Here is a 22,445-nt window from a genome sequence, read left to right as displayed (position 1 = left end):
CCGGACACCAGCCTCCCCGTGCCCGGAGTGTTGGACGGGTGCCATGGACAGCGCTGACCCCTCCCCTGCCGGTGCTGCACGGCGGGGAGAGGCGGGGATCGTCAGCCACCCGCTGGGCTGCCGGTGACAGCTAGAGACATTGGGAGCCTAGTGAGAGGGGAGAGGCGAAAGCATCGTCCTGCCTCCCACCGCCAGGCGGGGCTTTTGGGGGCAACACCATTCCCTTCTTTCGGGCCTCAGCTGCCCCTTCCACTGGCTCTGCCGTTCCCATTATCAGGCCCTCTTGCTACACCGGCAACTGGGGGGCATACCTACCTCTGTCATCCTCTCATCCATGCTGCTCCACCTGTCTTCATCTTCCCCATGAAGGGGACTCCTTGTTCCCCAATCACCTTCTTTTGCCCCTTCATCTCTCCTATTGGTATCAATCCTTTGTCGCGTATGCCATCTTACAGAATCAACGCATCCTGTCTTCATCACCTCCAGCAGGGGCCCTGGTGACTCTATCGCCTTCAGGTTCTTGGCAAGGGGTAATTGGGGCCCCCACCCTTCTGGGACTATGAATCTCATCTGCCTCCTGTCTTGACACTGGGGAGTCGAGATTTATCAGACAGACTCCAGAGTGTCATGGAGAAAAAACTGCGCTATTTAAGCATGTGGCCTTAGTGCTGTAAGTGTCCTATTAACAGCATGTGCTTCTAAAACTAAATCTCAGCTCTCAGTAAGTGAACCGAGAGAGAGAGAGTGTCCTGTCTCCATCCCTCCCTGTGTGGTGCGTGATCACTAGGTGCTCCTGGAAAGCACAGGTGGTTCTGACACCTGTAAGGTTGAGATGAAACAATCATAACATGGAGGTGTGATTCATAGTGAAGCTTTAAGCGACTGAGGATTATTTTCTGGGGAAGTTCAGATCCAGGGGAGGACTCCCCAGTCAACACTGTACTGTGTACAGTAAACCAGGGGTGGTTTCAAGAATTAAGGATTATACTGTGCTAGTTTTCAGCAATAAGGGAAATGTCACAATAAGCGTTCATGAAAATGGAAACCTCATGAAATTTTGATGAGTGCCAGGTTTAATGGGCTTCTGACAGCCCAAGTGATATACGTTGTTTAAAGTCAAGAAGGAAAGTCTCTTCTCCTCTTAGGAGTCTTATGCTACTTCAAAGCAGAAACTGAAAAATAATTCCTTCTCTTACGCAGGAGAAAGGGAGAAAAGGTGTTGGAAGAAAGATGAACATTGACTGTGGATCCTGGTATATGAATTATTGAGCTCCTTAGTGAGACTTCCAAGAGCTAGTTTGTAGCAGGAACACAAGTGATTTTATTTCTCTTTACCTGTAAACCTGAAAATGCACTGCTAATGCTCATGTAAATCAGCCTAAAATAGTCTCTTGTTAATTTAAGTCTTGCTACTAGATAAGACATCTGTTAAACGTAACTTCTGCAGTGCTTTCGGAAGAACATCTTTTTTTTTTTTAAAAAAAAAAGGAAGTTTGAGTAAAAGTATCTTTTCCTGTTAGTGAAAGTGGCAGTACTTACACATTCTCTTCTATCTGGACATCGAACAAGATGTGGAAATTGTCTGCAACGTAATCCATTTCTCTTCCAGCAGCTGATGCTTTAAAGCTGTGTGTGAATTTACTTGCTTTAAGGTTGGATCTGTGCACACTGTGCAATTATATGTTACATTTTATCTAAGGATTTCAAAGCATTATAAAAGACTTAAACAACGAGGAGTCCGGTGGCACCAAAGTGTGGGTTTTTTTACCCACAAAAGCTTATGCCCAAATAAATCTGTTAGTCTTTAAGATGCCACCGGATTCCTCATTGTTTCTGTGGATACAGACTAACACGGCTACCCCTCTGATATAAGACTTAAGACTTTCAGTGCCATTGCAAGGTATTACCTGACAATGAAATTTCACTGCTGCACAGCTAAATTGTAGAAGAAAAATAATTGAAGGGTCTCCAGGGCAAACCTGTTCTATGCTTGGCTTCAAGTAGTTGAAACAAATGTTTTTTTGAAATGTGGACAGTTTATACCGTATTATATTCTCTCTTGAAATGGTTACTTACTATTGGACTTCACAAAATATTGAGTGAATGTCAATTTGAAAGTGAAATTGATTTGAAATTAACATTTCTGCGGCAACACCAGATAAAATTTCTGGTGCCAAACATATTGAGAAGTGTGTGATATTAGTACCAGGTTTTTATTCTGTTCATGCATTAAAATTGTTTGATTAGCTCAGTTAATGATAATAGCCTTTGAAAACTAGTAAATATACTGTCCCGCAGAAGTAGTGACTGGCCATTAGTCTTTCCCTTGAGCTTCAAGTTGTTATACTTAATCTGAGGAATAGCGTTAAGTTCTGTTATTAAGGATTATGTAGTTCAGTCTTCAGCAAGACCAGTTATACAACTATACTGGATAAAGAATTAACTCTTATTCTTACAGAAAATGGGCTTGAACTGAATAACTTTTCCTAAAATGTAACATCTCTTCACCTTCTGCAACAGTAGTAAAAGCCTCAAATAATTTTTACCTGTTTTCTTCTATAAAACTTTTTGTTCTAGTAAAATTATAGATGAAAGTATCTGAAAATATGCTCACTACAATATTTTCGTTGTCTGCAGTATTGGGAAGGCAACAATGCATCAGTTTAAACTTGGGTCACTTTTGTAAAATTATGTTCAAGCATAAGGGCTAGAAACCTGAGTCCTGTTTTTTTCAATCGTGTGTGTGTGTGTGTGTGTGTACGTACATACGTACACCTGTTGTCCATGCGGTGTCCCATTAAACTCTTTGGAGTACCAGACATGTAGATTGAATTGCAAGATTGGGACCTTCCTTCCTTCAACAAATTAAGCCTTATTTTTTTTTTTTTAATTAATTGGTGATTTTGTCCTCCAGGCTTGTTAGGGAAAACTTCTTGCTCACTATGGCTAGTTGATTTTTTTTTTTTTCCCCTCAGGCCCAGACTAGTGTCTATATGAGATTTACTTCTGACATCAGGAGTTATTCAAGAAGCTCTATAAGGCAGTCTGTAGCTCTTCTTCTTCTTAAGTGCTTGCTTCTGCTCAGAGTTGCACTGGTTTAACTTAAGATGTGATTTTTAATTTTTTTTTTTAATTTTCTTTCAAATCCAGTTTGCAGAGAGTTTGGGGGACACTTATTTCGATTTCACTTAAACCTGTTTCTAATAGCAGATTTAGGCTAAATCAAAATAAGCGACTGATAGGGCCAGTCACCTCACGTGAGCCCCTCCTATCGCATGTGCGTGTGCCTGCTCTCTCTCAGCTCTTGTGGTGCTCTCTGTTGGCAGCATCACTTTTCAGGTGGATTTTCAGTGGCTCAACCCTCCGGCAGAGTCACACACACTCCATTTGTGAATCAAAATAGACTCCTTCAGGCATAAACAGTCCAGTGGGGCCTATCACAGTACCCTTGTTCGTCTTCTGCAGTCCTCCCTGGGCTCAGACCTTCATCAGTCCAAAAAGGCCTAACCCTAGTACCCTGGTTGGTATCCACGGCCACTCCAGGGCTAGATCATAGAATCATAGATTCATAGAATATCAGGGTTGGAAGGGACCTCAGGAGGTCATCTAGTCCAACCCCCTGCTCAAAGCAGGACCAATCCCCAATTAAATCATCCCAGCCAGGGCTTTGTCAAGCCTGACCTTAAAAACTTCTAAGGAAGGAGATTCTACCACCTCCCTAGGTAACGCATTCCAGTGTTTCACCACCCTCCTAGTGAAAAAGTTTTTCCTAATATCCAACCGAAATCTCCCCAACTGCAACTTGAGACCATTACTCCTTGTCCTGTCATCTTCTACCACTGAGAATAGTCTAGAACCATCCTCTTTGGAACCACCTCTCAGGTAGTTGAAAGCAGCTATCAAATCCCCCCTCATTCTTCTCTTCCGCAGACTAAACAATCCCAGCTCCCTCAGCCTCTCCTCATAAGTCATGTGCTCTAGACCCCTAATCATTTTTGTTGCCCTTCGCTGGACTCTCTCCAATTTATCCACATCCTTCTTGTAGTGTGGGGCCCAAAACTGGACACAGTACTCCAGATGAGGCCTCACCAATGTCGAATAGAGGGGAACGATCACGTCCCTCGATCTGCTCGCTATGCCCCTACTTATACATCCCAAAATGCCATTGGCCTTCTTGGCAACAAGGGCACACTGCTGACTCATATCCAGCTTCTTGTCCACTGTAACCCCTAGGTCCTTTTCCGCAGAACTGCTGCCTAGCCATTCGGTCCCTAGTCTGTAGCTGTGCATTGGGTTCTTCCGTTCTAAGTGCAGGACCCTGCATTTATCCTTATTGAACCTCATCAGGTTTCTTTTGGCCCAATCCTCCAATTTGTCCAGGTCCCTCTGTATCCTATCTCTGCCCTCCAACGTATCTACCACTCCTCCCAGTTTAGTATCATCCGCAAATTTGCTAAGAGTGCAATCCACACCATCCTCCAGATCATTTATGAAGATATTGAACAAAACCGGCCCCAGGACCGACCCCTGGGGCACTCCACTTGACACCGGCTGCCAACTAGACATGGAGCCATTGATCACTACCCGTTGAGCCCGACAATGTAGCCAACCATCTTATAGTGCATTCATCCAGCCCATACTTCTTTAACTTGCTGACAAGAATACTGTGGGAGACAGTGTCAAAAGCTTTGCTAAAGTCAAGAAACAATACATCCACTGCTTTCCCTTCATCCACAGAATCAGTAATCTCATCATAGAAGGCGATTAGATTAGTCAGGCATGACCTTCCCTTGGTGAATCCATGCTGACTGTTCCTGATCACTTTACTCTCGTCTAAGTGCTTCAGGATTGATTCCTTGAGGACCTGCTCCATGATTTTTCCGGGGACTGAGGTGAGGCTGACCGGCCTGTAGTTCCCAGGATCCTCCTTCTTCCCTTTTTTAAAGATTGGCACTACATTAGCCTTTTTCCAGTCATCTGGGACTTCCCCCGTTCGCCACGAGTTTTCAAAGATAATGGCCAATGGCTCTGCAATCACATCCGCCAATTCCTTTAGCACTCTCGGATTCAACTCGTCCGGCCCCATTGACTTGTGCACGTCCAGCTTTTCTAAATAGTCCCTAACCACCTCTTTCTCCACAGAGGGCTGGCCATCTACTCCCCATGTTGCGATGCCCAGCGCAGCAGTCTGGGAGCTGTCCTTGTTAGTGAAGACAGAGGCAAAAAAAGCATTGAGCACATTAGCTTTTTCCACATCCTCTGTCAGTAGGTTGCCTCCCTCATTCAGTAAGGGGCCCACACTTTCCTTGGCTTTCTTCTTGTTGCCAACATACCTGAAGAAACCCTTCTTGTTACTCTTGACATCTTTTGCTAGCTGCAGCTCCAGGTGCGATTTGGCCCTCCTGATTTCATTCCTACATGCCCGAGCAATATTTTTATACTCTTCCCTGGTCATATGTCCAACCTTCCACTTCTTGTAAGCTTCTTTTTTATGTTTAAGATCCGCTAGGATTTCACCATTAAGCCAAGCTGGTCGCCTGCCATATTTACTATTCTTTCGACTCATCGGGATGGTTTGTCCCTGTAACCTCAACAGGGATTCCTTGAAATACAGCCAGCTCTCCTGGACTCCTTTCCCCTTCATGTTAGTCCCCCAGGGGATCTTACCCATCTGCTCCCTGAGGGAGTCAAAGTCTGCTTTCCTGAAGTCCAGGATCCGTATCCTGCTGTTTACCTTTCTTCCCTGTGTCAGGATCCTGAACTCAACCATCTCATGGTCACTGCCTCCCAGATTCCCATCCACTTTTGCTTCCCCCACTAATTCTTCCCTGTTTGTGAGCAGGAGGTCAAGAAAAGCTCCCCCCCTAGTTGGCTCGTCTAGCACTTGCCCCAGGAAATTGTCCCCTACGCTTTCCAAAAACTTCCTGGATTGTCTGTGCACCGCTGTATTGCTCTCCCAGCAAATATCAGGAAAATTGAAGTCACCCATGAGAACCAGGGCGTGCGATCTAGTAACTTCTGCGAGATGCCGGAAGAAAGCCTCATCCACCTCATCCCCCTGATCCGGTGGTCTATAGCAGACTCCCACCATTACATCACTCTTGTTGCTCACACTTCTAAACTTAATCCAGAGACACTCAGGTTTTTCTGCAGTTTCGTACCGGAGCTCTGAGCAGTCATACTGCTCCCTTACATACAGTGCTACTCCCCCACCTTTTCTGCCCTGCCTGTCCTTCCTGAACAGTTTATAACCATCCATGACAGTACTCCAGTCATGTGAGTTATCCCACCAAGTCTCTGTTATTCCAATCACGTCATAATTCCCTGACATCACCAGGACCTCCAGTTCTCCCTGCTTGTTTCCAAGGCTTTGTGCATTCGTATATAAGCACTTAAGAGAACCTGCTGATCGCCCCTCGTTCTCAGTATGAGGCAGGAGCCCTCCCCTCACAGATGTTCCTGCCTGTGCTTCCTCCCGGTATCCCGTTTTCCCACTTACCTCAGGGCTTTGGTCTCCTTCCCCCGATGAACCTAGTTTAAAGCCCTCCTTACTAGGTTAGCCAGCCTGCTCGCAAAGATGCTCTTCCCTCTCTTCGTAAGATGGAGCCCGTCTCTGCGCAGCACTCCTCCTTCATGGAACACCATCCCATGGTCAAAGAATCCAAAGCCTTCTCTCCGACACCACCTGCGTAGCCATTCGTTGACTTCCACGATTCGACGGTCCCTGCCCTGGCCTTTTTCTTCCACGGGGAGGATGGACGAGAACACCACTTGCGCCTCAAACTCCTTTATCCTTCTTCCCAGAGCCACATAGTCCGCAGTGATCCGCTCAAGGTCATTCTTGGCAGTATCATTGGTGCCCACGTGGAGAAGCAGGAAGGGGTAGCGATCCGAGGGCTTGATGAGTCTCGGCAGTCTCTCCGTCACATCGCGAATCTTAGCCCCTGGCAAGCAGCAGACTTCTCGGTTTTCCCGGTCAGGGCGGCAGATAGATGACTCAGTCCCCCGGAGGAGAGAGTCCCCGACCACCACCACCCGCCTCCTTCTCTTGGGAGTGGTGGTCATGGAACCCCCAACCTCAGGACATCGCATCTCATGCCTTCCAACCAGCGGAGTCTCCTTCTGCTTTCTCCCCCCAGACGTATCGTCTGGTCCACTCTCCGCAATGGTACCTGTGGAGAGAACATGAAAGCGGTTAGTTCCCTGTGTCTGCATTGCTGGAACTCGGACATTCCCCCTTCTTCTTCTGGAGGTCACATGTTGCCAAGCTTCTTCACTGGCCTCTTGGCTCCGCTGTGCAACCTGCTCTAAATCTTTAGAGCTTTGCGCCCGTAGAAGCATATCCTCAAATAGTTCCTTCTCTGGGATGGAGCAGCGCCCCCAGGCTTCCTCCCTGGAGACTCTTCATTCTATAGCGAGCCTCAAGCTCTCCAGCTGAGTCGCTTTTTCAGTTCAGTTCATCCCCCTTCTGGGGTGTTAAAGTTCAATACGTAATCCCTTTGGCGTCTTAGGCCCTGGGAAGGGGCTGATGTAAACTCCCTTCTCAAGGCACTTAGTCACTTCCCCTCTGGCTGGTGGGGGGACCTGGGCCCGCCCACTACACCAGGTCCCAACCCAAGGACCCTGCAAATAGCAGCCACCTGCTGCATCCCTTTAACCCCAGGGTCTCAAACTCAAACGACCATGAGGGCCACATGAGGACTAGTATGTTGGCCTGAGGGCCGCACCACTGACCACCCCCGCTGTCCCGGTCACGCCCCCACTCCACCCCTTCCTTGAGGCCCCGCCCCTGCCCCACCTCTTCCCACCCCTTCCCTGCCCCCATTCAAACCCCTTCCCTGAAATCCCCACCCCAACCCTGTCCCTTCCCTCCCCCCAGGGGGTGCAGGAGGGCTGTAGGGTGCGACGGGGCTCAGGGCAGGGGGTCGGGGTGCAGGGTGGGGCAGGGTGTCAGGGTGCGGCAGGCGGCTCAGGGCAGGGGGTTGGGGTGCAGAAGGGGTGTGGGTGCGGCAGGGGGCTCAGAGAAGGGGGTTGAGGTGCAGGAGGGGTGCGGCAGGGGGCTCAGGGCAGGGGGTCGGGGTGCTGGAGGGGTGTGGGGTGCAGCAGGGGGCTCAGGGCAGGGGGTTTGGCTGCAGGAGGGGATCGGGGGCGGGTCCGGCCCGGCACGCACTGGGGGCAGGGCAGGCTGCCTGCCTGCCCTAGCCCCGTGCCGCTCTGGGAAGCGGCCGGGACCTGGGGGGGGGGAGGGGGGGTCACAGGGGTCTGTGTGTTGCCCTGGCCGCACCTCCAGGTACCTCCCCTGAAGCTTCCATTGGCTGGGAACAGGGAACCGCGGCCAATGGGAGCTTCGGGGGAGGTACCTAGAGGAGCTGCCAGGACAACACACAGACCCCTATGCCCCCCCTCCCCAGGTCTCAGCCGCTTCCCGGAGCGGCGCGGGGGCAGGGCAGGCAGGGAAGGAGCCTTCCCTGCCCCCAGTGCTCACCGGGCCGGACCCGCTCTAGGTAAATGCTGGGGGGGGCCGCGGGGAGCTGGCGGGCCTCACAAAAAAAATCTCACGGGCTGCATTGTTTGAGACCCCTGCTTTAACCTGTTGCTGCTACTGTTCCCTGGACCACTTCCCCATGGTCCCAGCATGTTCAGCTTCACCCTTACCTTGGGCTGAAGTCTTGCTTGAGTCCCAGCAGCCAGCCAGAAGCATCTTCCTTGTTCCCCTGGTCCCTTCTGGCAACTGCTCTGTCCAGGTACTGGAACTGCTGCAGCGAGCCAGGAGCACCATCCATGCTCTTCTGGCTCCAGCCAGCAACTGAATCTACTTAGGCCCAGCAGCTCCTTTCATGTGAGGCTTCTGGGCTCTGGTTCCTTCCCTGCAGCCTCTATTTTAATTGACTGCTTTTGATGCAGTCTCTCTCTCAGCCTTTTGGGAGGACACACCTCTTTTGCTCTTTTCCTGGGGCAGGGTGTGATATGACTGTGAAGCCTCCAAGTGGCGGGCCTTTGGGTTTAGTACACCTCATCACAGCCATTCTTAAATTTGAGTGTCTGCACTGGACTTTGCACTGGTTTAACTAAGGGCTTGTCTAAATACACAAGTTTTGCACCAGTTTAACTAAAATTGTGATGTTGAACCAGCTGAGTTAAACTGGTGCAATTTTGGCCATGTCTTTACTAAGGAAAAAAGACATTGGCTAATTTGTTAAAATCCTAATATAGACCAGGCAAGCTGTAGTTTTAATATGTATTAGTTGGTCAAAGTGCAGCCTAAGGGGGAGCCAAGGGTATACTTTAACCAGCTAGCACATGTTAAAACTACAGCCTGGTCTACATTAGGCTTTTTACATATTAGCAAACATATGTGAAAAACACACCTATTTTCTGAGTGTAAACCTTTATGTGGACATTCTTACATTCAGGTTTAAACCAAACTATGTCTATACCCAAAGTTGCATTAGCTAAATCAGTTTTACATCACACTTTAGTAAACCCTATGCAACTTTGTGTAGATATGGCCTAAGAAGTTGATCCTGCAAGGAGCTGACCACCCTTCACTCAAGTGCTTAGCGCTTTATGAGATGCTTGACACTTTGCATGATTGGGTCCTAATAAGTATATGTGGCCCGTACAGACTTGTTTTCAGGATTTGATTCTTTCTCTTGATCAGAAGAGTGGTGCAAGAACACTTAAGCTTGTCTGCACTTAAAATTTATATTGGCATATAGCTATTTCAGTCAGAGTGTGAAAAAACCACATCCCTGACTGACTTGACCTAGCCAGGAAAACTCTGAGTGTAGATGCAGCTATTATGACAGAAGAGGGCTTCTGGTGGCGTAGATAATTTTGTTTGGGGAGGTGGTGTTCTTACACCAACAGAAAGTTTTTCTGCCAGTGTATGCTGGTTTGCAGTGGGGGCCATGCCAGCATAGGCTCTGTAGTGTAGACATAGCCTTAGAAAAGTACAGTTCAAAGGTACCCTTTATTAATTCAGTTAGATGGTTAATCTTGATCTCCTATTACTATGACAGATTAGGAGAATTCAGTAGATGTAGTAGAATATACCTGTCTGTAGTACAAGTTGCACTGATTTAATTAAACGACTATACAGTTCAACTAAAATAACATTTATATTTTGTTTCATAGGGTCTTGGAAACTCTCAGAGGGAGTATGAAAAGCAGGTTGTACTCTATAGTATTCGTAATCAGCTACGATACCGAAATAACTTAGGTGAGTGTGGAAGACTGATAACTTCAATTTGATAACTTACTCTACTTATAAAGCCTTTGTTTGAATGTACTGTGATCTTTAATAGCTTACAAAAGTATGTCACTGAAATTACTATAGACCTGTCAGAACCAACTTAAGCCTCCAAATTTCCGCCAAAAAAGACCCCAGCAAAACACCCTTTTAATGCTAGAACCCCAAAAGTAAATTTAATTTTGAAATCCACCTAACTGCAGTGACTTCTTTGTGGAATGCACCTTTCAGACTCTGCAGGTTTCCAAGTGAAGCTTACTGATGGCCGACTTAGTAAGTCTCCTGTGTGCCATCTGAGCCCTTCAGACAAGGTTAGGGCTTGTTAATGGAGGACTGAACTAATTTACAGCCATGATGTCAAAGGAAGTATCCCTGTAGAGCAGTCGTTCCCAAACTTGTTCCGCTGCTTGTGCAGGCAAAGCCCCTGGTGGGCCGCGCCAGTTTGTTTACCTGCCGTGTCCGCAGGTTTGGCTGATCGTGGCTCCCACTGGCCGCAGTTCGCTGCTCCGGGCCAATGGGAGCTGGTGGAAGCGGCGGCCAGCATGTCTGTCGGCCCGCGCCGTTTCCAGCAGCTCCCGTTGGCCTAGAGCAGCGAACCATGGCCAGTGGGAGCCGCAATCGGCCGAACCTGCGGAGGCGGCAGGTAAACAAACTGGCGCGGCCCGCCAGGGGCTTTGCCTGCACAAGCAGCGGAACAAGTTTGGGAACCACTGCTCTAGAAGGAGCCCAGCCAGGTACAAAGAAGTCGGCCTGGGGTCCAAGCTGTTTGACATAGAATTCTCATTGGATTCACACCGCTTTTACTCACTTTCTCTTCTGTAGTGGACAAAGCTCTCGCTGCTTTAAAAGGAGGTGTGCTGGCAACTCCAGGCATTCTAAATCATGAACATGAGTGTATATTTTAGCCTCTTTTCATGTCTGTTTATGCCAGAATGGCATGTCTCATTTAGAAATGAGACACATAGTAAACCAAACAATAAGCTTATCTATCGTTGCTGAAAATGGATTGCTCCGTACAATATATTCTTCAGTGCTACGTTCTAGTTAGCTTTACATTACTCTCATTGGGTTTTCACTATTTCCTTGTGAGATTATTCAGTAGCTTAATAGCTAATCTTATCACAAGTAATCTTTCTGATTTCCAACCTTATCCTGAGAGGCTCTGAGCACCTGCATCTCCTATAGAAGTTAATAGCAGATGGTGGTGCTCAACATCTTTGGATCAGCTCCCCCTTTTATTTCTTAAGTCAATTTCATACCATTTTACGACTAACCTTTTTTGTGTGTTGCCATGCAGTTTAAGTGTAAAAATATAATCTCTGCACCATTTTGAGAGAACAGTGTAACAGAATATTAGCCTGACCTTTTTTCCCCCCCAGTTAAGCATGTCAAGAAAGAAGAACGAAAATACTATGAGGAACTGTTAAAATACAGTAGAGATCATCTCATGCTGTACCCTTACCATTTGTCTGACATCATGGTAAAAGGCCTGAGGATAACACCATTTTCGTATTACACAGGAATAATGGAGGTGAGTTTGGGAACAGAATTAAAACAAAACATGTCATGCTCTGTCCTTTGAGAAGTGCTTTTTGTAGCATTGTAATGTCTGCCAGCCAGTCAAATGACTGTTATTGTTTGCTCTTGGAGAGACTGCTGCTGCTAATGAGCCGCATGAAGGAAGGCTTCTTCAGAACTGTGCTGATAATCACAACTCAGCCTACCCCTATGTATATAAATCTCCCCGCTGTATTTTCCACTGAATGCATCTGATGAAGTGAACTGTAGCTCACGAAAGCTTATGCTCAAATAAATTTGTTAGTCTCTAAGGTGCCACAAGTATGCCTTTTCTTTTTGCGAATACAGACTAACACGGCTGCTACTCTGAAATCTGCAGAGCTAGGGATTGGCAACTGCAGTTGGATGGGAAATGGTTTTCTAGTCCTGAATCAATTGAAAGCTCCTAATTTTTTGCAAACTGAAAATCCCCAAAATTTCAGATTGAATCAATCAAAACATTTTATTTCAATTATGACCTTTTAAACTTTTTTTTTTTTTTTTACTACAAATTAACTTAAATGTCAAAACAAAAAGTCATGCTGACCTGAAAAAAATGGAACTTTTTCGTTCGGAAAATGTCAAAACAGCCCATTTTGACAACTTTGAAACATCTAAAAAATGTTCAAAATGAGAAATTTGTCAAAACTGACTCTCTTTTACAGTTTTGGTGAATTGGCATTTTTCATCAAAAAATGCCCAACCAGCTCTGCTGGCAACCTTCTGTCATTTCTCTTGGGTGCAGTACACATAATATTTTGTCATTTGAGTAAAAGATGCATACAGTTTAATGTAGAACAAATTGATAATTGTTGTTGTGATTACGATTAGCTACTTTCATTAGTGCTTTTTTCTTCCTGTTTGGTTGAACTTCTCCAGTTTTACCACAGACTTTAATGGAAATAGACTTAGACCCTTAGTAATTTGCCTGTCAGGCTTTCTGGGGTTTTTACAATATAACTTTTTAAGGGATCTGATTATCATTAATAGTAAGCATATAATTTTTGGTACAGTTCTCGCATCACTTTTACAGTAAGCCAGATCTCTCAAAAGTGCTAACTGATTTTAGCAGGCTAGATTTTCTTTGTCAAATTCTTCAATTTGAGGGATAGATTTTTATATCAAAAATGCACACATTATTTTAGGTTTTAAATGCTCATTGATATCAAAGAAATGCCCCTTTCTGAAATAGTGGACTACATTGGTCCAAAACTGTGTTTCTTGCTACAAATTAAGCTTTTTTCTTTTCTGTGTGTTGTTTTTTAAAGGATATAATGAACAGTGAAAAAAGCTACGATTCATTGCCTAACTTTACTGCTGCTGACTGTAAGTATTTTCTGGCTGCATTCTTATGTTTAGTGAGGTAGATAAATGCAGCTTCTGAAAACAGTTTGAAGGCTTCAGTTGCATCACAGCTTCTTTTTAAAGGCGTAGCACCTGTAAGTAGTAGTTTTGAAGTAGGGGTGTCTCTTCATGCAGAGTTCTCCTCTGCTGTGTCCTCATTGGTACTGGATTCCTGTGTTAATAGGACTTCTGGGGACATAATCCATGGTTCTGTGTGCTGCCGTAATCTGGGCTGCTCTGTGATTTTCCCAGTGAATTGTCGGAGAACTTGTCTGTCCTTCTGGGCACAAGGTGTGAGAGAATTGTAGGAGGGCACAGCAGGAATATCAGCACTCAAGTTAGCTTGTATCCTCACCATAGGCACCAGCTTCCCCTCTGCCTGGTGGGTGCTTGACCCCACCACTCTTCCATCCCCTACACCGCCCTCGTCCCACCCCCATTCCACCCCCTTCCCCCAAGTCCCCACCCCTACCCTGCCTCTTCTCCACCTCCTCCCCTGAGCACAACCCTTCCCCACTCCTCCCCCTCCTTCCCTCCCTCCCGAAAAGTCCTAAGCACCACCAAACAGCTATTAGACGGTGGGAGGGCGGGAAGTGCTGGGAGGGAGGGAAGGAGCAGGGACGCGGCGCACTCAGGTGTGGGGAGAAGGAGGCAAGGAGTGGGGAGCTTGGCTGCCAGTGGATGCAGAGCACCCACTAATTTTTCCCTTTTTTAAAATTTTTGTAACCTTAGTCATGGAAGTGAGTATTAAATGTCTAGCCTTTTTAAAAATCCAGCTAACTCAGTAGTGTCTGGTATTGGCATAGTTATTACTACCAGCTGACTGAAGGTAAGGCTGAGATGATGAAGATGTTGGACAGATCTTGGTGACTCTTTTCCTTCTGTGCTGTGACTCTTGTGTCATAAAATAAAAAACATAAGTTTACATTTGTTTTTCTTCTGACTATATTAAGTAAGATGACAGGGAATCATCATCAAGTGGGTGTGTTTCCAGTGGAGTCCTGCAGGGATTGGTTCTGGGTCCTATGCTATTTAACATATTTATCAATGACCTGGAAGAAAACACAAAATCATCACTGTTAAAGTTTGCAGATGACACAAAAACTGGGGGAGTTGTAAATAATGAAAAGGACAGGTCACTGGTTCAGAGCTATCTGGATAGGCTACTGGGTGCAAGCAAACATTATGTATTTTAATATGACTAAATGTAAATATATAAGAGCAAAGAAGGTAGGCTATACTTTACTTTATCCTGGGAAGCAGTGACTGAAGAAGATTTGGGGGTCATGATCGGTAATCATGAACATGAGCTCCCAAGATGATTCTATGGCCAAAACAGCTAATGTGATCCTGGGATGCATAAACAGGGGAATCTTGTGTAGGAGTAGAGAGATCATTTTACCTGTGTATTTGGCACTGGTGTGACTGCTGCTGGAATACTGGATACAGTATTCCAGCAGCTCACAATTAAAGAAGGATGTTGAAAAATTGGAGAGGTTTCAGAGAAGAACCACAAAAATGATTAAAGCATTAGGACACATGCCTTATAGTGGTAGATTCAAAGAGCTCAATCTGTTTACCTTAACAGAGAGAAAGTTAACGGGTGACTTGATTTACAGTCTATACGTATCTATATGGGGAACAAATATTGAATGATCGGCTCTTCAGTATATCAGAAAAGAGTGTGTATATATAACATGATCCACTGTCTGGAAAGTGAAGCTAGACAAATTTAGATTGGAAATAAGGTGTGACTTTTTGACAATTTTTGGCCATTAAATAATCAGACAATTTACCAAGGATCTTGGTGGATTCTCCATCAGTGACAATTTTAAAATCTAAGTTGGGTGATTTTTAAAAAAAATCTGTTCTAGGAATTATCTTGGGGAAGTTCGATGGCCTGTGTTATGTAGGAGGTGAGACTAGATGGTCACAATGGTCCCTTCTGACCTTGGAATCTATGAATTCAGTCTGGGCAAAAGAAATGAATGGGGCCAAATTCTGCTCTTGGGCAGAGATGTAGCTACCATGAAGTTAGCAGGATCTATTTTTGGTGCTGTTTACCACTTTCTTTAGAAAAAAAGAAGGAAGTATTGAAAACATTCTTGATATTCAGAACTACTTTTAAAAATGAGAATAATATGTTCTCACATCTTCAATTAAAAATAGACTTTTTTCCCAAGTAAAATCAAACATTTACTTTTTAGGTCTACGGCTTCTTGGTATAGGAAGAAACCAGTATATTGATCTAATGAACCAGTGCAGGTCATCAAAAGTAAGTTTTGTTCTTAATTTTCTTTCCGTGGGTCCTGCCTCTCCATGCCTGGCTCCATCTTGACAAAACTGTTCTAGATGGGGGTAGGATGCCATGTGCCTCTTTAGTAAAATTATGATTAATCAAACAATAATACACTAACATATGTATGTTTCTTCAAAGCTATTAAAATATCTTTGTTAATTGTAGTAAAAAGCAAAAAAAAATTAGAAAAAAATAAAATTTCTTCAGCTTCGTGTTATCTTATTACTACTTATTAAGTGCTACATTTTGTCTAAGGCCCTCTCTAGACAAAGACAAGGGGCTAAATTCTCCTTTGACTAGTATAAATCTGAAGTAATTCCATTGGTATTGGTGGAGTTATTCCATATTTATACTGGTATAATTGAGAGCAAATTTTCTCTGGTGTGTGTATCAAAAAGCTTATAATCAAAGTAGCTAATGTAAATTCTATTTAGTTTGTATACTACTCACGTTGTTTGAGGATGCAGTGTTGGGTCTGATCATTCAGCCCTTTTTTTGTGTATGATCAGTTTCACTGATGACATCAAGATTAATCTCATGATTGATGTCTGCATGATCTGGCCCTTTTACAAGCTCAGTTTACAATAATAATTTCCTTTTTAAGAATGTATTAAGTAATTCATAAGTGCTCTGTCTGCAGTTACAGCATTGCGCCTTTGGCCAAAGGATTGTGTATCCAAGTTAAAAGAGATTTAGTGTAGGCTGAGGGAAGCAAAAAGGTTAGGGGCCTGCTTTATAGAATGTGAGAAGAGTAATCTTAACCATATCAGTACAACAGTACCCTCTAGCTGTTCTTTCATGAACTGAAGTTTATAATAGCTTGTAGCTCATCTGGAACACAGTGTAATCGTTGTCTGTTGATAGAAATAAACAGAATACGTGTTCTTATGATGCACTGCTTAGTAGTTTTGTAAAGTATTCTGCCTACAAAAACACTCCATTTGATATGTTGTATGCTATCCTGTATCTTCAGGCTCTGCTTTTTTGCTAATAAAATGCTAGTGTGCTTTTAATAGTTCAGGCCTGGACTTCATGCTAGCAGACTTGAGTACACACACAAATGGTTTGTTTTCATTTTCCCATTTTTATTTGGTTTGGGGTGGAGAGAATGTATTTTTTTTTTTTTTTTTTTTTAAATAAGTCTGTATCCCTGTGTGCTATATTCATGTGCATTCCGTGACCTTAGGGGATTAGGAATAAAAATCAGCAGCTTTCCCACATCCCAAGGTATCCTGCAATGTTTGTTTAATGCCTAAGTATGAAGTACTTGGAGAGTAATCATTTACAAGTAGCTTTTTTATGGTGTAAAGGAAACTGGAACATCTCTATTTGTAATCAATAACATTTAACATGTACAATCTCAAATGGACTGTACCACTGCAGAAATTTTTCAGAAGGAAAACTGCTCGTGATCTGCTACCAGTAAAGCCAGTGGAGATTGCCATAGAGGCCTGGTGGGTGGTGCAGGCTGGCTACATCACAGAGGATGACATTAAGGTATTGTGTGTTTAGCCAAATTTAGACATTGCTAATTACTGAGAAAATGGGGGAAGATTACAAATCTGTACTGTTTATCTCTTAATGTAGTAGAATCTCTTATGGAAATAGTGGTAAGGGTTTTTTTTTATTGGTATACTTTCTCTTTTCCTGTGAATTCTGACTTCTGGGTTATATGGTATGAGGAAACTTATTTCAGCATGAGTGCGAAAGACATTTTTCCCTGAAGGAATGTCCATAAACTGTATGATGCATATGTCTTAAGAAACAAAATGAATCAACTATATTATGTTGCTGGTTTCATTTAGATTATAAATTGTTCAAAGCAGGAATTGAGTGTTTGGATGGAATCTAGTACATTTCAGATACAGTTTATTTGTATTCCAAAATCCCATAACTGTAAAATGATTTAAATAGAGGTGTTGTATTTAGATCTGAAACTTAATCTGTTTTAGAACTGTTATAGTTAAATAAGTTGTATTGAAGATACACAACCCTACTTAAAGGTTGAGCACTATATCATCAGTGAATTTTAAAATCTCTCTTTTAGTCTGAACTTCACTTGCTAAATCTTCAGCAAGCAGTAAACTAAATACAGATTCCAGAGGTGTGCGTAATCTTGTGATGAGGTTACTTCTGCAGAGATAAGAGTAACAAACTAGACAACTGTGGCAAGCTTAAATCTGTGGTTCATATACTGACTTCCTTGTGTAAAGATGCCTTTATTAGTTTTCACTGACTTAAAGCTGAAAACTTTTCATTCTGAGTGACTGTATGTAAAATGCGTAGACAGACCTTACTAGAAATTAACATGTTTTCTTTTACATAGATTTGTATTACATCTGAGAAATCTGTTATTGACAAGATAATTGATTCAGGTCCTCAACTTGCTGGATCACTAGACTACAATGTAGTTCACAGTAAGTGTTTAACAAATGTGGCATTTCTTTCTACTGTAGAATTTATTGAGGAAAAATTTGAGGACCAGTATTTCAAACTAGGAATAAAAGGAAATAGGAGGCTGAAACATTTAGTACAGCTAAGAGATGAAGGAAAATATTATGGAATAAAACAAGAGTGGAGGAAATCACCTATAAATAATGTTTTCTAAATAGTATAACACTGATTCTTAGCGGTATATATTTATTTTGGCAGCTGTCACTCTATTTCTATTTGAAATGATACAATGACTTTCCCACAGCGACATCTAAAAAGCTCATACTTATGCAATTTGTAGATATCAAGGTTGTGTTGACCCAAATGAGGGAGGGGGACATTATTTCAATTTGCTATTATTCATCAAATGTATACTATTTGGGGAGGGGAGAGCTTTTAAAATAGTAATTGATTCTGTTGTGAAGAGCACTATTAGATAGCAAACATGGGACTCTTTTAAGAATATTATGATCTGGTGGGGACAATCTCTTGTTGATTTCCCAAAGGTCTACCACTCTATTGCTGAGAACCTGTGTGTGTTTCCATTGTTTTTGTAGAAACAACAATATTTTGAGTCATGTCCTCATGCCAGCAGAGGGAGCCCAAGCTGACTAACAAACCCTCTTCCCTGAGCTGTCTGTACCTAAATCATTGGTGGCATTGATGCTGCTGATCTATACTGTATATTTCCTATAAGAAGAGCAGGAAGAAATTCAGTTTCAGAGTAGCAGCTGTGTTAGTTTGTGTTCGCAAAAAGAAAAGGAGTACTTGTGGCACCTTAGAGACTAACCAATTTATTTGAGCATAAGCTTTCGTGAGCTACAGCTCACTTCATCGGATGCATAAAAGTGGAAAATGCAGTGAGGATGTTTTTATATACACAGATCATGAAAAAATGGGTGTTTATCACTTCAAAAGGTTTTCTCTCCGATGAAGTGAGCTGTATCCGATGAAGTGAGCTGTAGCTCACGAAAGCTTATGCTCAGATAAATTGGTTAGTCTCTAAGGTGCCACAAGTCCTCCTTTTCTTTTTAAGAAATTCAGTGTTTGCTAACTGAACAGGACAAAACCTGTAGAAAGAGTGAGGGAGATTAATTTCAAGCTTCTGAGTAGATGTAAGAACAGTAGAGGGTTTAAGAAAAGCAAAAATTATGAAAATGCTTGACAGCAACCCTACAAGGTATTTAGGGCTAAGTGCTGCCTGTACTTGATGAAAGAAAATGGTGCAAACTCAATGTACAAATAGCAGTGTGCCCAACGTGGGTGTGCAGAGGGATCGTGCCCTGTCTCATGGGTGGAAAAAGCAAATGTGGACCACCAGTGGGATGGGCTTTTAAGGGGACAAGTGTTTGGTTGGCCTAAAATCTGTTGTGTGTATGCTGCCATACACAGCAAGTGAGAGCCTGCTCCAGCAATGAACATGGCACCTTGAGAAAGCAGTAAAAAGCACGCCACTTTGGGTTATGTCAGCTTGCCGTGTGTCCTCCTGGCCTATGACAACAGGCTGTCTTGCATTACATGTGCTTAACAGCCTGTCTGGGTATGTGTTGCTCGCTACTCTGTGCAGGCTTGTCAGTGTGTAGTCCATTATATATTGTGTGTGTCTTTATTTTTAGAAGGCAATGCAATTCCTAACATAAGCCAGGAGTCCAGTCTGAACTCAATTTAGTAAATCTGTATTATTAAATACGATGTACAGCTGCAACTCAAATCCCTACTGTGCTAAAACTGTATCTTATCAAGCTTGCTTGCCTGGTTGGCTGTTGACTTGGCAATTTACTTGTGAAAATTTCTACTGTTTCTCATAATATTTTCAGTGCTAAATAGTTAAGAGTAACTAAATGATTCTTGGAGGTGTTAACTTTTGAGGTAGTTAGCCTCAAATATCCTATCATGGGCTAAAGAAAACACTTGGATACAAGAATGAGTTAAATAAAAACACACACACACATTTAAAAATTGAGTGGTGATAGTGTCCTTTCTGCTATACTGAACAGGGAGTAGATAAGTTCTCTGGCCTAAGGTCAGAGATAAACAAAAGGCAATAAATCAGACACCTAATACATTGGGTGATCAAGGTTTGTGCTTTATTCGCTCATGATACAATTCTTAGAGTTAACGGTCAGGGTTCTCAAGTTATGCTGAAATGTGCTCTCTTGGTCTTGCCCTTTGAAATCCCTCTCCATAGTTAGGTTTATGCTGCACAATTAACCTGAGTGATTGGCACCAAGGTTGAGCACTCAGGTTATCTTAGTCTTGATGTGAATATCACCACTACAAAGGCATGAGTATCCCCACTACAAAGGCATACCTTCATTACTGTGACCTCACTATTTATTCATGCCTGTATATATTGGGGACACATGCCATGGCTGTCTGTACTGAGACTCTGTAGGATTGGTTCCCAGTCATTTGTGAGAGAACTTGTCTGTCCTTCAGGTGGGGGTGGATTGTGGGAAGGCATAGGAGGACTATCAGCATTCTAGTTAGTTAAGTCTGCATCTTCAGTGTGGGTTCCTGCCCAATTAAAAGTAGAGCCCAGCCTCTAACCCACACCCCCAGCCAGGAAAACCTGAGTCAGAGGTCTTTCTATGTGGATAGTAGAGGGTAAATGCTAAAACTCAAGAGTCCAGATTAACTGTTGTGTAGCTATGCCCCATGTTTCTGCAATAAACATAATTGCCTCAATTTCTGATCACCCTCCTTTCCACACCCTGTTACCTTCCTAATCCCTGTTTCTGAAGTAAATATATGGCTGGGAGTCAAATTGTACCTTGCCTTTGTGCTGTGAATAATTTAGGATTCTGCTTCAGTGTAATGTAGTTAATGTTCTGTTTAGTCTTCTGGTCTGTGCATAGCTGTATAATTGTATGTCATTCGGGAGAGTTGGGTGGGAGACGTTAAACCTTCCTGAAGTGTTTGAAAAAAAATTTAGCGTCTACTAGTATCATTAATACTTGGGTAAACATCTTTGTAAAATGACATACCTTTTTTATTTTTAAAGGTTTATATAACAAAGGATTTATTTACCTTGATGTACCAATATCTGATGACAGTTGTATAGCAGGTGAGTGTATGTTTTAGCAGTAGTAGCTATGGTTTTTTTGGAAGAGATTCATTCCAGATAATTTAGGTTTCCTTTTTTTGGGTGTTGCTTGCCTTTTTCTATTAAAGTGACCTATTTAAACATAATACCAAGATGGATGAAAACTCTTCTTATTTATTCAGTGGCTTTCCAACTTGCTGCTAAAAATTTGTCCTTTATCCTGATGCTAATATTTATTTACTTTCAACTAATATTTCTGTCTGAAATAATAAAGCTGCTTTTAACATATGTAGAGAGGAAGACATGTCCTTGAAGACATTTAAGTATAATTTAAACAATTGTCCTTGTTTTGTTGTATCTGCAGTTAACAAGGATACTATAAATGTAGAAACTTAACCATATTAAAAAAAATCTGTCTAGAAGAGGGACCTTTTCCTTCTGATTCAGTTAATATTCATAGTACTGATTGCTTATTCACTTCCATCGTTCGTGCCTCTGTCACCTCAAAATTTGATTACTCTAATGTGCTGTCCTTTAGGACCATGTGGAAACCTGAGCTTCTACAGAATGTGGCTGTCCACTGGATAAATGGGGCAACATTCAGGGAGCAATTACTATTATTTTGAGTGCTGCACTAGCTCTCAAGATATTTGGGATGGAATTTCAAGGACAAGGTTTAATTGTGTTTGGTTTAAGTGGTTTGGGAGCTGGTTACAGAGGGACCACCTCACACTGCTACAGTTTAGACCTGGCAAGACACTTAAGCTGCAGTTGGGTCCTCAACTCTTTACTTCTCTCCTTTTTCCACCACAGTCCAGACATATTAACCATTCAGACATGGTACAAAGCTAGTCTCTTTCATAGACCTTTTAAGTAGGCTGGGGGTTTTTACAGGTGGATGGGCTGGTGGCTGACTGCAGGATGATTTAGGTGGGGTCTTATGATACAGCTGGGCAGAATGGCTTTAGTTATTGTGGGAGAATATATCAACAGGAAATTTTTTGATTAGAAAGTTGCTGAATGAAAATATTTCATAGAATGATTTTAGATTTTTAACTGTGTTTAAGTTTTGGGGGGTGTGTGAAGTTGGAAAGGCACCAGAGAAACTGAAAGAATAAATCTGAACTTGGAGGGAAAATATTGTAAATTACCCCTGTCATAAATATAAAGGGAAGGGTAAACACCTTTAAAATCCCTCCTGGCCAGAGGAAAAACCCTTTCACCTGTAAAGGGTTAAGAAGCTAGGATAACCTTGCTGGCACCTGACCACAATGACCAGTGAGGAGACAAGATACTTTCAAAGCTGGAGGGAGGGAGAAACAAAGGGTCTGGGTCTGTCTGTGTGATGCTTTTGCCGGGGACAGAACAGGAATGGAGTCTTAGAACTTAGTAAGTAATCTAGCTAGATATGCGTTAGATTCTGTTTGTTTAAATGGCTGAGAAAATAAGCTGTGCTGAATGGAATGGATATTCCTGTCTTTGTGTCTTTTTGTAACTTAAGGTTTTCCCTAGAG

General features: G+C 43.1%; 2 protein-coding genes across 2 annotated transcripts in view; one reads left to right on the top strand and one right to left on the bottom strand.

Moving 5' to 3' along the window:
• Positions 1 to 675, bottom strand: part of ANXA13 (annexin A13) — a 57,619-nt gene extending 56,944 nt beyond the window's left edge. Inside the window, exon 1 of the mRNA XM_074943885.1 lies at positions 316 to 675. Coding sequence (XP_074799986.1) covers positions 316 to 570 — 255 coding nt within the window. The 5' untranslated portion in view covers positions 571 to 675. The remainder of the gene's footprint in view (positions 1 to 315) is intronic.
• FAM91A1 (family with sequence similarity 91 member A1) overlaps positions 1 to 22,445 on the top strand; it is a 59,869-nt gene that overhangs the window by 510 nt on the left and 36,914 nt on the right. Inside the window, exons 2-8 of the mRNA XM_074943884.1 lie at positions 10,138 to 10,222; positions 11,632 to 11,783; positions 13,078 to 13,135; positions 15,361 to 15,428; positions 16,836 to 16,949; positions 17,779 to 17,869; positions 20,890 to 20,952. Of these exons, the coding sequence (XP_074799985.1) occupies positions 10,138 to 10,222; positions 11,632 to 11,783; positions 13,078 to 13,135; positions 15,361 to 15,428; positions 16,836 to 16,949; positions 17,779 to 17,869; positions 20,890 to 20,952 (631 nt within the window). The remainder of the gene's footprint in view (positions 1 to 10,137; positions 10,223 to 11,631; positions 11,784 to 13,077; positions 13,136 to 15,360; positions 15,429 to 16,835; positions 16,950 to 17,778; positions 17,870 to 20,889; positions 20,953 to 22,445) is intronic.

The sequence above is a fragment of the Natator depressus genome, chromosome 2 (assembly GCF_965152275.1).
Source record: "Natator depressus isolate rNatDep1 chromosome 2, rNatDep2.hap1, whole genome shotgun sequence".
Classification (NCBI taxonomy): Eukaryota; Metazoa; Chordata; order Testudines; family Cheloniidae; genus Natator; species Natator depressus.
This window is presented reverse-complemented; position numbering and strand designations above follow the sequence as displayed.